Consider the following 12,419-nt stretch of genomic DNA (forward strand, 5'->3'; position numbering starts at 1 on the left):
TTATTTTACAAGGATCTTCTAAAATAGTATGGAGAGATTTGTTGGTACCCTTAAAGAGACTATTGGCCTTTGCATTATTGTGGGAAATTGTAGGTAATTGAGGTAATTGAATTTATATAGGTTTTTGAGGTCACTGTCTATAGTTATTCCAAGGTTGTTTTTTTAAAAATATGTCCTGGATAAATGACTCGTCCTCATAGTTGAGGGGCATATAAATTTAAGGGAGTCTGAGTAAATCTAGCAGTTCACTACCACATATCTCCCCAGTGCATCAACCATAGTTTCTCCAATTGTTACAGGGGTGTTTTTATTTATTAAAATTACCACCCCTCTGACTTTAGAGTTAAAGTCAAGGGGGTGGTCACCATTTATCCTGTCGTATTTGGCAGCACATGTTGCACCTATCTAACTGTTCGTGACATTTTTCTGGCCGTCCAGAGCTCTATTAGAAAACTGTAGTTATGATTGTCCATTTTAAGTGGAGATAATAAGGGTAATGCAGATATCTAACACATCCAGTTAAAAAGACAAACAAACAAAAAAGGAAAAAAAAATGGCTGTAACATAAAGTAAGTCTGCTTTGTTTGAAATTTGCCCTTTTCAAATTAAGGTAAATGTGTGACTCATGAATACTGTTGTGATTTACATAATCCATGTAACTTTTATCAGAATAATATACAGACAGTACTATCCTCTTTGCTTTAACAAGCTGGAGCTGATTATCTGGTTTACCTTTGATCTTTCAGTCACCTGTAGAGTCACACAGAAATGTTGCTGCTTCCTTCTGTGTTTTACAGAATCTCCTCTTCCCATTGGGAAGCGTGATTCTTAGGGTTACAGGATTTAGTAGAGCGAACGGGATCTCCCTGGAGTGAAAGTCTTTCTTCACTTGGTCAAATTCCTTCCTCTGCTTCATTAAGGTGGAACTAAGGGTGTACTCACACCAGGAAAGTCCTTTGGTCCGCTTGTTTGGTCTGGACCAAAAGTGGACTTTATTTTTTTCGTTTGGTGCGGTTTGCATTCACATTGTGCTTTTTTGTAAGCGGACTATAATTTATAAACAAAGCCACGTGGGTGACGGTCATTGCTCTCATTGGACAGAAAGACGGGGGCAGCGGTTGGAAATAAAGATGGAAGTCCTGCGTGCTGGATTTGCTATGTGCACATTTGTTCTGTTGGTACAATTACAGTACCATTTTGAAATTCAAGAGCAGCTCATTCAACATCGGTTTAATGACGTTTTACTTCGAATTTTGGAACGGCGCCAGCAAATGCGTGCTGCAACTCGAGGAAGCAAATAATGCTATTTGTCCCATGATGTTAGCAACGGTGGCCCGTGAAGTCCAAAAAGGCGCATGCTTTACGTAGTTAGTTCGGTTCGAGTCCGGTCTGTATTCACACCAGGAGCGAACCGCACCAGAGTTCATTTGGAAGCGGACCGAGACCACCTCAAAAAGTTGATCCTCCATCATGCTAACGGGTTCCTCAGTTTCGGTGACACGGGAGTTCAGACCATCCAGCATGGTTTTAAGTCCAGAGATGGATTGACTTAATTCTGCTGTTTTTCAATCAATCTTTGTAGAAAGAGCCCCGTTGCCATTTCTGTTTTCCTGGTGGAGGATGTGTAGATCCCTGCCTTTCATGCATACCTGAACTGCGTACGCCATTTTGCCGGCTTCCTCGTGGTCGCCCTGTGGTCAAGTTTTCTTCTTGGCCACAGAGTTTGTTCCTGGATCTCAAATTCATAGTGCAGTAGTCGGACCAAGTTTTGTATAAATTTAGGTGTTTTCTTTCGTGTTAAAACAGGTTTGTTTACAGAACCCCTGGACACACGTCTTCTTGGCTTAGTCACATCACGTGTACTGCAATGCATTTAATTGATAAGACACAGCTTGTAAAGACCCACTCCATAATTAGTGTTTGGACCAGTTAAGGGCCAGTTAAGTTTATTTAGTAGCTCAGTTGCTTAATTTCAAACACTACAGACATGTAATTTTTGTCTACAAGGACTACATACCAATACGTCAGCATCCATTAAAAAAATGTGTACTTTGTGTTTCCACATTGAAATAACTTATTAGAGATGTCTGCATGATCACAACAAACTTCATCCTACTTGTGTGGAGTTTGAACGATGTCTCTCTGAATTTATGTCAGGTTGATTGGTTGCTCTAAAATAGGGGTCTACGCAAAAGTTTGACCATGGTCTGGATCCAGACCCAAATTAAGTTCCATTTGGACCCAGATTTGTTGAAAAATTTCAATTAAATAACTTTTTTAGTTATTTTTAGTTTTTTACTTGCATTAATTTTTGAGACATTATGGTTCCTCAGTTTACTTCAGACTGGCCCGGTTTCCCTCCTCTCTGCTTCTCTCTTTTTCTGCTGAGAGAAGTTAAAGAGGTAACAGGCTCAGAAAACAACATAGATCAGTGTCAAATAAATCAGTTTTGGTTACCTTTTCCTTTTCTCTATTTCACATGTAAATAACAAAAATGTTAAGCATCTGCAGTTTGACATTTTTTAAATAATAAATATATTATATTATAGTATGTATTACGTAGTGTTCTCTGATTGGTTTATCGCTGCCAGCGTACGTCCCGGTACTGTATACATTACCGTACGTCCCTGTGTCAGGGACAGATTTTGGAATTCAGTGCACACATAGGGGGCCCTGGATTATAAGGCGCACCGCCGATTTTTGAGAAAAGGTTTTTAGGTGCGCCTTATAGACCGGAAAATACAGTACATTACAAAGGCTAGGCCTTCTCACTCAACAGATATCAATGAAACAACAATCAGCAATATATAAAAAAAACTTGACTATTTCAATAAAATTTACTCCATAATTCTAGACAACGTTCCATTGCCGGTGAGTTGGTGCCACTGTGGAACCAAAGATTGGAGGGGAGAGGTTAAGGGGGAGAATTTAATAATAGGATTACATAAAATGTCTCTTAGTTATCTTTTATTTATTTAGTTGTTTATTCTTTCTTTTGACATATATTTGTTTGTTTCTTTTCTCTCCCTCTCTCTTCTCTGCTTTTACCTGAAACATCTAATCAAGGACTATTAAAAAATAAGAAAATAATAATGCAAATTGGAAAATAATTGCCAAGATTAAACAAAAATAAACCATATTTTACACAATGTTATGGTTTTGCCTTTTTTTGTTTGTTTGTTTGTTTGTTTGTTTGTTTGTTCTGAATGTAGCCATTTTAATGTTTTGTTGTTTTGTTTGTTTTATTTCTGTTGTTGTTATCTGTTCTGTTACCTGGTTACTTATTTTGTGGATAAATAAAAAAAAATTAAAAAACAATAAAAGATTTATTCAACAGATTTTCTCTCAAAATAGTTGCAAAGTTATTGTGGGCATCTGGAATCCACCTTGAACTTTTCTCTATTCAGTTTTCATAACCCTGGAGCTCTAGAGCTGTGTTTTGACACTTGAATGGGAGCTGGTCAAATCCACTCCAGTAGATTAAATCATAAACATGGGGGTAGCTGCCAATGAGGTACAAAGTGAGCAGAGATGTGTATTATGTGAACAAAAACGGGCAACAAATTAATCTGCATGCCCTAAAATACCGTTTTGCAAGTTGTGCACATAAAAATTGACAACAATTTTACTTTTTTGGTCACAAACGTTCAGAATTCAATGAGAATGCAATGCAAAATTCCCCTATTTTCTTGCAATTTTATTTCTCCAATAGTCTAGTAAGATACAAGAAACTGCACTATGTTCATATGCAGCATTATATTTAAACATTATAAAAGATCATTTTTTGTTTAACGCTTTGACTGAGATCTTGCTGTTTTTCCAGGTTACGTCCTATTGATGTTGAGTTCATGAAGAGATTGGGGAAGATGGTGAGCATTGTACCCGTCATCGCCAAAGCTGACACACTCACTGTTGAAGAAAGACAGGAATTCAAAGAAAGGGTAAATCAAATTATCTACACACTTTTATCTGCAGTGTGAGTTTTTCTGTTATGGTTTATATCTGTTATCCTACTTTTTTTTTTACATTAAAGTCATTCTAAAGCATCTTCTTTTATGCAGGCATTTAATCAAACCATTTTCTTTTCATCTTAACTTACCTAGTGAAAAACTTGCCTTGCTTTGTTTTATGACAGCAAAGAAGCTTACATGTCACTTCTTGAGTAAATCAATGAGGTTCCTTCCTTTTTCCAGAGGAAAATAATTGGAAGTTTAAAATATATATATGTAGTACTGTCAGGTTGTTTTAGCTTAATGAGCAGTCTTCAAATTGCTACTTCAAAGCTATCTTTGTAGTAAAGATTCATGGAGAAGTTGCATGCAAAGTTATGGCAAAACGTTGGTTAATTGGCAGCTAGCTTTGGTTTCTCAGTCACATCTCCATCTTGGAAAACTGGGGGTTGTGTTCATCTTACTGGACAGTCACTGTTGTTTCACAAACCTTTGGATCACTAAAGTATACAATCCTCAAAATGCAAATGCTGCAGAACTGTATATAGCCTCAAACATGTTTTTTACCTTGTTCTAATTTAGAAAAGGTATCAAAAATTGCTTGGTCAACAGACATTTAAAAAATTGATGAATTCTAAAAGAATGCATACAAATTCACCTCCGTTGGCTTCCAGTTTTTCATCTGGCAGGGATGGCAGGGACACTCATTCTCTAAGGCTTTGCTTCAAAGTAGAACTTGTTAAGTTTTCTCCCAAAGTAGTCACAGTCATTGTGTACCCAAGTCAAGAGTGCTAGAGCCATATTGTTACATGTGCATGGAAGATGTCCTATAGAAAACATCTGAGGCAAATGTCCCAGTCTGAAAACCATGATGATAAATATTATTTATATAAATCTGGGCAGCACTGCAGAGCAGTGGTTAGAGCTGTTGCTTCCCAGTTGCTTGGGGGTTGACTGTTAAAGTAAGTATTAGTCAACCAAAAGATGACGAGTGAGTAAAGACTGCAATGATGAATGTTGAAAGGAGCACCAGTGGCAAAACTAATTGCAGTGTAACAGATGACATCCAGTTTATGAAGAAGATTTTTGGAGGCAGTTATTTGGATTCTATTACTGTAACCTTATATGAGGATGATTGCCATTGTTACCAGGGTATGCTTTGATGAATGGGTGAAGGATGATTTGTTGCAATACAGGAATCCATTTATAGGTTAGACTTTCAAGAGCATTTTATTGATATGAGTGTCAAAGGAGAGAACTGTCAAGAAAGATACATACAGCACCAACTTAGGAGCTAACAAGTTGTAATGCTGTACCATCCAAGGAGAGGATGTTAGCATGACAGAATAAATAATAAAAGCTAGACTGGACTACTACACTGACCTGTTTATCAAATTTAAAATCCTTATCAAAAAACACTCCAAGACTCCTGCCAGTAGTACAGTTAAAAGAACTCACATGACCATCAGCACTGCTGTAAAAGACAAACCATATTTCCTAAACATTGACTCTAAAGGAAGCATATACAATGAAAAAAGTATAGTTTCTAAGATGGAGCTTTGAGGTACCCCACAATTCAAAGGGGCCTCAGAAGAGGAAAACTGACCCAACTGGACAAAAAGAAAAAAACATCTGCCAGACACATAAGAGATAGATAGAGACAAATACACACTGGTCTAAGACAGCTGGAGAAACAGGGGGTATGATTCAGGAGAGACTTCAGAGAGTTAAAAAGAGCTTGAGTCTTTTCAGACACGAACTTGGAACAAAAGTGAGTTTTAGCAGTTTGAACAGCAGCCTGATAGACAGCGTTTCTCAGAATCTCTAAAAAATGTGAAGCTTGTCCTTCTTCCACCGTCTCTCTGCGCACTGACAGGTGTGTCTAAGTGCTCATGTGTGCTCACTGAGCCATGACGTTGTAACTGGTTTACACTTAAAAGGACTAACTCAGCACCAACTAACTTGCTTCATCTGTGGAGTTTAACAGCTGAAGCAAGTTTTCCAATTGTACACAATGAAACCTCATTAAGGGCTTGAAATAAAACTGACTCAGGGTTTGTTTCCCAAACAAAGCAGAGACTGAACATCTTATTAAGCTACTGATGGCCTTCTGTAACTTTGCAGTAGAGGTCATCCTGACTGACAGTGTGGTATGATAAAAAAATAACTCCACAGAAAGTCATCAAAATAGGCCAAAAATATATATTGTCTGTCCTCCTCTTCCCTCACTGCAGGTCAATGGAAACGCCTCTTACCACTTCAAAACCAAAAATATTTTTATTGATTATAACATATTTTCACATGTACATTTTATTCACATGTAACATAAGATTTCTGTGAGACATTGTTATTGTTAACCCAGTGTGAGCTGATTTAATCTTTTATTGATACAATATTCAGTTTACTTCTATTTTTGATCATTTCTAAATTAATTTTTTAACTAGTTTTATTTTGTTGTTGTTGTTTTTACTCTTGATTTTGTCTTTGTAAAATTATTATGGTACATAATTTTGGTTACAACCAGTTGTTTTTGATTGTGCTTTATAAATAAATTGACTTCACTTAAGTTGTGCTCTCACATTGCACACCACGATGTGTGTTTACAATTTAAATGTAGCAGCCAGTGCTTCTTTATAACAGCCAAACTCTGTCGGATAGATCCTCCAGAATCCTGATAGTCACTTACTGTCCACCAACTCACCTTATTATTTATTTCTGTCTTTGTTTCTAACTGACATTCACCTTTGTAGTCAACATAAAAATCATAAAGCCCTAAAGGGTAAATTCCAGTGAGGCCAAGCACCACCTACTGCTCCACAGAGCCATAGCTTGAGACTGTAAGGCCAGACACACAAACCTGTGCACCGACTGGATTGACTACAGGAGAGCCTATCATTTAAAAAAAACCAAAAAGCCCACCCATCTTGTCCTAGCCACTTCACTTCAAGCTTGGGTCCTTTAGAGAGGCCTGGGAGCTTACTTATACTGTACATAAATTGTAAACATATATTCTAGACCTTTGCTTGAGAAACAAACATTTGCTGAATTTTATTGGAAGACCACTGCTTTTAAAGGACCTTAGGAATGAGTTAAAGGTGGCCTTGTAGAGGACTGAAGACCTCTCCAGAGGTTACCCCCTATGACTGCTTCAATAGGCGATCTTCACAAAACTCCTGATTGGAATTTTTTGGGACTGGTGAAAAATTCCATTTGGGCATCCTGAAGGGGGGGAAAATCTACTTTCTCAAAAATTGCCATAAAATGAATAAATTATAATTTTTTACAAAATCAGATTGTTGCGTTTTAAGGATATATGTAAAACTAAATGCCCTTTATAGAGCTAGAATTTTAAAAAAAAGTTTATATTTCAGGGTAAGATAGTTTTAACCTTCCCATGGCCTTCTGGTCAAATGGACCCGAAGTTACACAGGCTTCTCTTCCCCTCATCAGTTACGAGGACTTCAGGAGGGTTAAAAGATTAACTAGTTTGTGGTGCACAAAAAATTAATAAATAGTATTTTTCTGCAGTGATGTTAGGTAAGTTGAAAGACATTCAGAGGGTTTAAAAAAAGAAGAGACACGAGGAGCAGAAGGATGAAGTGAAAAAGCACAAGTTGACATAAAAGGACAAATAGGAAGCTAAAGAAAACCAAACAAAAGTATAAGAAGACAAAAAACTAAAAGTATACGTAAGGAGCTATGAAAAGAGAAAAAAGATGCATAAGAAAACCTAAAAGTCAAAAAGAAAGCATAAAAAGATGAAAAGGAAGACTAAAAATAGCATGAAGGAAACACAGACACCTAAAGGACAAACAGGATGCACAATGAAACTAAAATAACAAAGGATGCAATAGAACACAAAAAAGCATGCAAGACAAAAATGGCACATAAGGGGACATAAAGGGCATATAAGAAGATATGAAAAGAAACATATGAAGTCAAAAAGATTGTCTAAAAAACAAGGACACATAAGGAGACTAAAAGGAAATAAAATGGAAAAAAAAAGTATGCAAATAAAAACAAAGGACAAATAAGAACTCATAAAAAGGTTGACTCAGCATTCAAACTATGATCAGATCATTTGCAAAAAAAAGGAGTTGGCAGTACGGGCACACTGCTGGTCCCATGTCGGCAGGGTGTGGACCTTGGACCTGGACATAAGCAGGGATTCTGTGCAGAATATTCTAGTCATTCAGCCATTGTAGCCTCTCCTGCAGCAAGTTGACTGTCAGGATCTGGCAGATGGGCACGGGGTCAGTGTTCACACCCAAGCTGATCCCAGACAGGTGTTTGATGGGAAAAGAAGCCAAATGTGGACAGGTTTTGTTGTCTTCACTGTCCTCTGATGCCTGTTTTAGACATGCCAGCTCTGAATCATTTACATATCTGTTGCAACAACTTATGTCAAAATTGGACCATTTCTTCTGGGTATGTGTCTTAATATATTTTCCCATATTTTGTCATGTACATTGGATTTCTAAACTCCACTGCGTTTACTCAAAGTGTCCTGAAGGAGGTACCACATAGATACAGAAAAGATATGTGTGGTTAAACATCTGATTTAACTGGTGTGTGGTTTAAGAGAGCAGCAGTATCCTACACACCTCTTTATTACTCTGTCTGACTCTGCATGTTTCCAGCCTCCATACACAACCTTGGCTGTAAACTGACCTGTTAACCTTTGTTTACTGTTTGACCTCTTTGCAGATAAGAGAAGACTTGACAGCAAATGGAATTTGTGTTTATCCCCAGAGAGAGTATGATGAGGACCCAGAAGAGCGCGCTCTCAATGACAGGATTAGGGTATGATTTGTATTGCTAAAATTTTACTGATTGTAGAAGAACGAGGCAAAGTTCAGTAAAGTTTATAAACTTCACTGTTTGGGTCATCAGTATTAAGGTGGCTTATTAACAAGAAGTCCAACATCTTAATGAAATATAGGAGCGAATATTTTTAAACTGCCATTGTTGCCATAGAGATAAGCATCTGGAGCTCACAGTGCAACAATATTGTTGAACTCAAAAGGTAAAATAGAAAACCTGTGTATTGGTTTTGTGTGTCCAGAAAAGCATTCCTTTTGCTGTGGTGGGAACTGATAAGGAGCACCAGGTGAATGGAAACAAGGTTCTGGGCCGTAAAACAAAGTGGGGAATCATTGAAGGTAGGCTTTCAGTGTCACACCTGATTGGATGATTCGGTGGCCACGGTAAATCCATTATTATCTAATGTTTAACAACTCTAACAGCTGCACAAAGACAAAGCTGAAGAATAATTCTTGACCATCACAGTATGTGTTGAATTCTTCTCAAAACTAATCTTCCCATTTTCCCAGAATGTGAGGTTTTACATTACAGTTTGTAAAACAATAGTCACATTTTCTGCTTCCAATTTTGAATAAAAGGTTTCTGTTTTGTAGATTTTCTGTCGTGTTGATTTCCAGTCATTAACTTTTGATGCAGAGGCATTTAGGTTTTATTTTGTCTGTGTATGTTGTGTGTTTGTGAAACTATTTTCCTGTTTTGTATTATTTGTACAATCTAACTATTTCTGCATACTTTGTGTTATTTTAACCATTCAAATATAAAAATGTTCAGCTCATTCAGGGGATGGGTGCTATGGCATTTGTTTTTTGTAACTTATATACTTTTCTAAATATTTAAGATTATTTATAAATATTTCCACACAGAACAACACTGAGAGCTTTTTCATTTCATAAGAAACATACATCTTAAAACCTGATTAAGATTAATAAGATTTTTTAGGTTTTAGCTGGTGTTCTGCTTCTTTTGGCTTCTTCAGACAATTTCAGTATAGTCATTCACAGAAAGTTTAATTCCTCTAGTTATTTTTTATAATCAGGTCATTTGCATTACATAAGCTGAAACTGTCCATTCACACCTTATAATGTGGTTAATACTAGTTAACAACAATTGAACAACACTTTTCTGAGCAGCTTTACAAGCTTCACTGCTGGTATGTAATTTTACAAGTGGCCTATTAGAGAGAAGGGGGGGGGGTCTGTGTGCAGGTCAGACTTTAATAGGAACATTTCTTTTTGTTATCTATGCCTTTTGTCAGGACTTGGGTTTTGTTTTTTGGTTATTCTTTGAGGTTTCTTTGGTATTTGGGGTTATTGTTTTCATGTTTTGTCTTTGTATAGTTTCTGCTTCTTGTGTTCCTGTCATTATTCACTTCTTCTCAGTCAGTCACTTGTTTACCTGCCACGCCCATCTCTACTTGCTCCTAGTTTGTAATCACTCACCTGTGCCCACTTCTCCTAATTACCCTCTGCTATAACACCTGGTCATTTCCTCAATTTACTGGCTGGTCCATTGTCACTTTCACGCACTGTCTAGGTTCCTTCCATGTCTTGCTTTGTCTGGTCATTTGTGCAGCATTTTGGATTTTTGTTGTTGTTTGGTTTTGCTGCCTCGTCAGTGTTTTGTTTTTGTTTCTTTTTATTTTAAATAAATTATTTCTTTCCTGGAACAACGATGAGTCTGCGCATTTGGTTCGCCGCTCTCTCTACCCAACCTAACACCTGTAGATTATTTGGCGTGTGTTTTATTAGGTTGAATGTGCCCAGTGGCAGCATTTTAAAGCCAAATGTGAATTAGTTTTTTTTCCCCCACAGTGGAAAACGTGGCACACTGTGAGTTTGCCAACCTGAGAGATTTGCTCATCAGGTGAGTATGACTTTTGCTTCTCTTGGTTGACAAAAGAGTTGAAATGTTGTCTCTAAAAAGGGTTCAATATGAACATTTTGTGACTCATACCGGCGAATAGTTGGAAATTTAGAGTAACAACAACAATCCTTGCTGTAAATGAGCCTTTGACCCCTCCCTCTCTGAGGTCATTCTTGATGACCTGCAAAACAATTTCAGCTTAAACTGTCAGTAAAAGCTCTGTCTATTTACTGATTGATTTTCTTATTGAGATCCCAAATACAAAACTCAGATTGACATACCATTTTTATATCACTGTATACATACCTGCTTCTGTAAGATTCTAAACAAGCACATTGTCAAATAATACAAATCCACTGTCATTTTAAGTCAGTCACTGCTCTACATTCAGACATTGATTAAATGTTGTTGGTGTTTTAACTTTCAAATTGAAAAATTTATACAGGAATATATTCATTTTAAAACTTATTCTATAATTTAGGGATTATAATTTTCGGTAAAAACATTCCATTTAAACAGAACCTATTTTTAAAATTATTTTGCATAACCTTCAGCAAACATTAGAGATGTGGTTCAAAACTTGAATGCAGTCATAGGTCTACATTTTTCTCTTTGCACCACGGGCTGCAGTTAGACAACAGTATAACATTTTCTTTGTCTATCGTGTTGTTGTTCTTCTTTCGGCTGCTCCCTTCTTCAGGGGTCACCACAAAAAGTAAACTCACACAAAAGATTTGGCAATTGTTTTACGCCAGATGCCCTTCCTGCTGCAACCTGGGCTTGAACCTTTGGCCTCAGGATCAGACTGTGGCACTGATCACTGAGCTCAGAACCATAATTTAAACTGATCATGCAGCCTCTTCAAAATATCTGAACTATCACTTCAACATTCAGACAGCTGCTGATTTGATGTGACTGTTGATGAAAAGATTTGTATTCAAACTCTAATTGCTGGTAATTTTACTGGAACATAGTTTCCTAACATAACTTAAAACACATTAAAAACAAACTGTAATTACAATTATCAAAGAAACATATATTGTTTCTATTTATCTTCAATAGATGTAGTATCATCATCAACATTTTCATCAGGGTCTATGTTTTAATTAGAAACAGAAATACAAAAAACAGCTGTATTAATTCAAACCTCAGACTGATCCCCTGCCTGAAGGAACCTCAGACTGAAGAACTTTCAGCCCCCAAGTCACTTAAACGGGCTCTTTTAAATACCAGATCTCTCTGTGCTAAAGCTCTATTAATTAATGATTTCATCACCGAGCATAATATTGATGTTTTATTTCTGACAGAAACATGGCTGAATGACAATATTGAAGCAATCGTACTAACTGAATCAGCGCCTCCTACGTACAATGTTTTAAGTGAGAAGAGAAAACACAAAAAAGGAAGAGGCGTGGCTTTAATATTTAAGAATACCGTAAACTGTAGTAAAATCTCTTTGGGAAATTTCACGTCTTTTGAGTATCTTGGAATTGAGGTAAAAGGCCACAAACGAACTTTGACACTAACTCTATACAAAACCCCAACATATGAGAAAAATTTCTTCACGGACTTGAATGAGCTTCTATCTCTCATATGCATTGATTATGATTGTTTAATAATTGCGGGTGATTTCAACATTCATGTTGACAGCTCCCAAGACCGAGGGGCAAAAAATCTGTTTAATATATTAGAGAGTTTTGGTCTAACACAACATGTCAAACAAGCAATACACACTCAAGGTCACACACTGGACCTGGTTATCAGTAAGGGTGTGAATATTTC

General features: G+C 36.9%; 1 protein-coding gene across 3 annotated transcripts in view; it reads left to right on the forward strand.

Annotated features, from left to right (window-relative positions):
• sept12 (septin 12) overlaps positions 1 to 12,419 on the forward strand; it is a 122,212-nt gene that overhangs the window by 104,262 nt on the left and 5,531 nt on the right. For all 3 annotated transcript variants that reach the window (XM_017434639.3, XM_017434640.3, XM_017434641.3), the window contains 4 exons: positions 3,824 to 3,941; positions 8,658 to 8,753; positions 9,016 to 9,112; positions 10,586 to 10,637. In XM_017434639.3, coding sequence (XP_017290128.1) covers positions 3,824 to 3,941; positions 8,658 to 8,753; positions 9,016 to 9,112; positions 10,586 to 10,637 — 363 coding nt within the window. The remainder of the gene's footprint in view (positions 1 to 3,823; positions 3,942 to 8,657; positions 8,754 to 9,015; positions 9,113 to 10,585; positions 10,638 to 12,419) is intronic.

This window comes from Kryptolebias marmoratus, linkage group LG12, assembly GCF_001649575.2.
Source record: "Kryptolebias marmoratus isolate JLee-2015 linkage group LG12, ASM164957v2, whole genome shotgun sequence".
Taxonomy (NCBI): domain Eukaryota; kingdom Metazoa; phylum Chordata; class Actinopteri; order Cyprinodontiformes; family Rivulidae; genus Kryptolebias; species Kryptolebias marmoratus.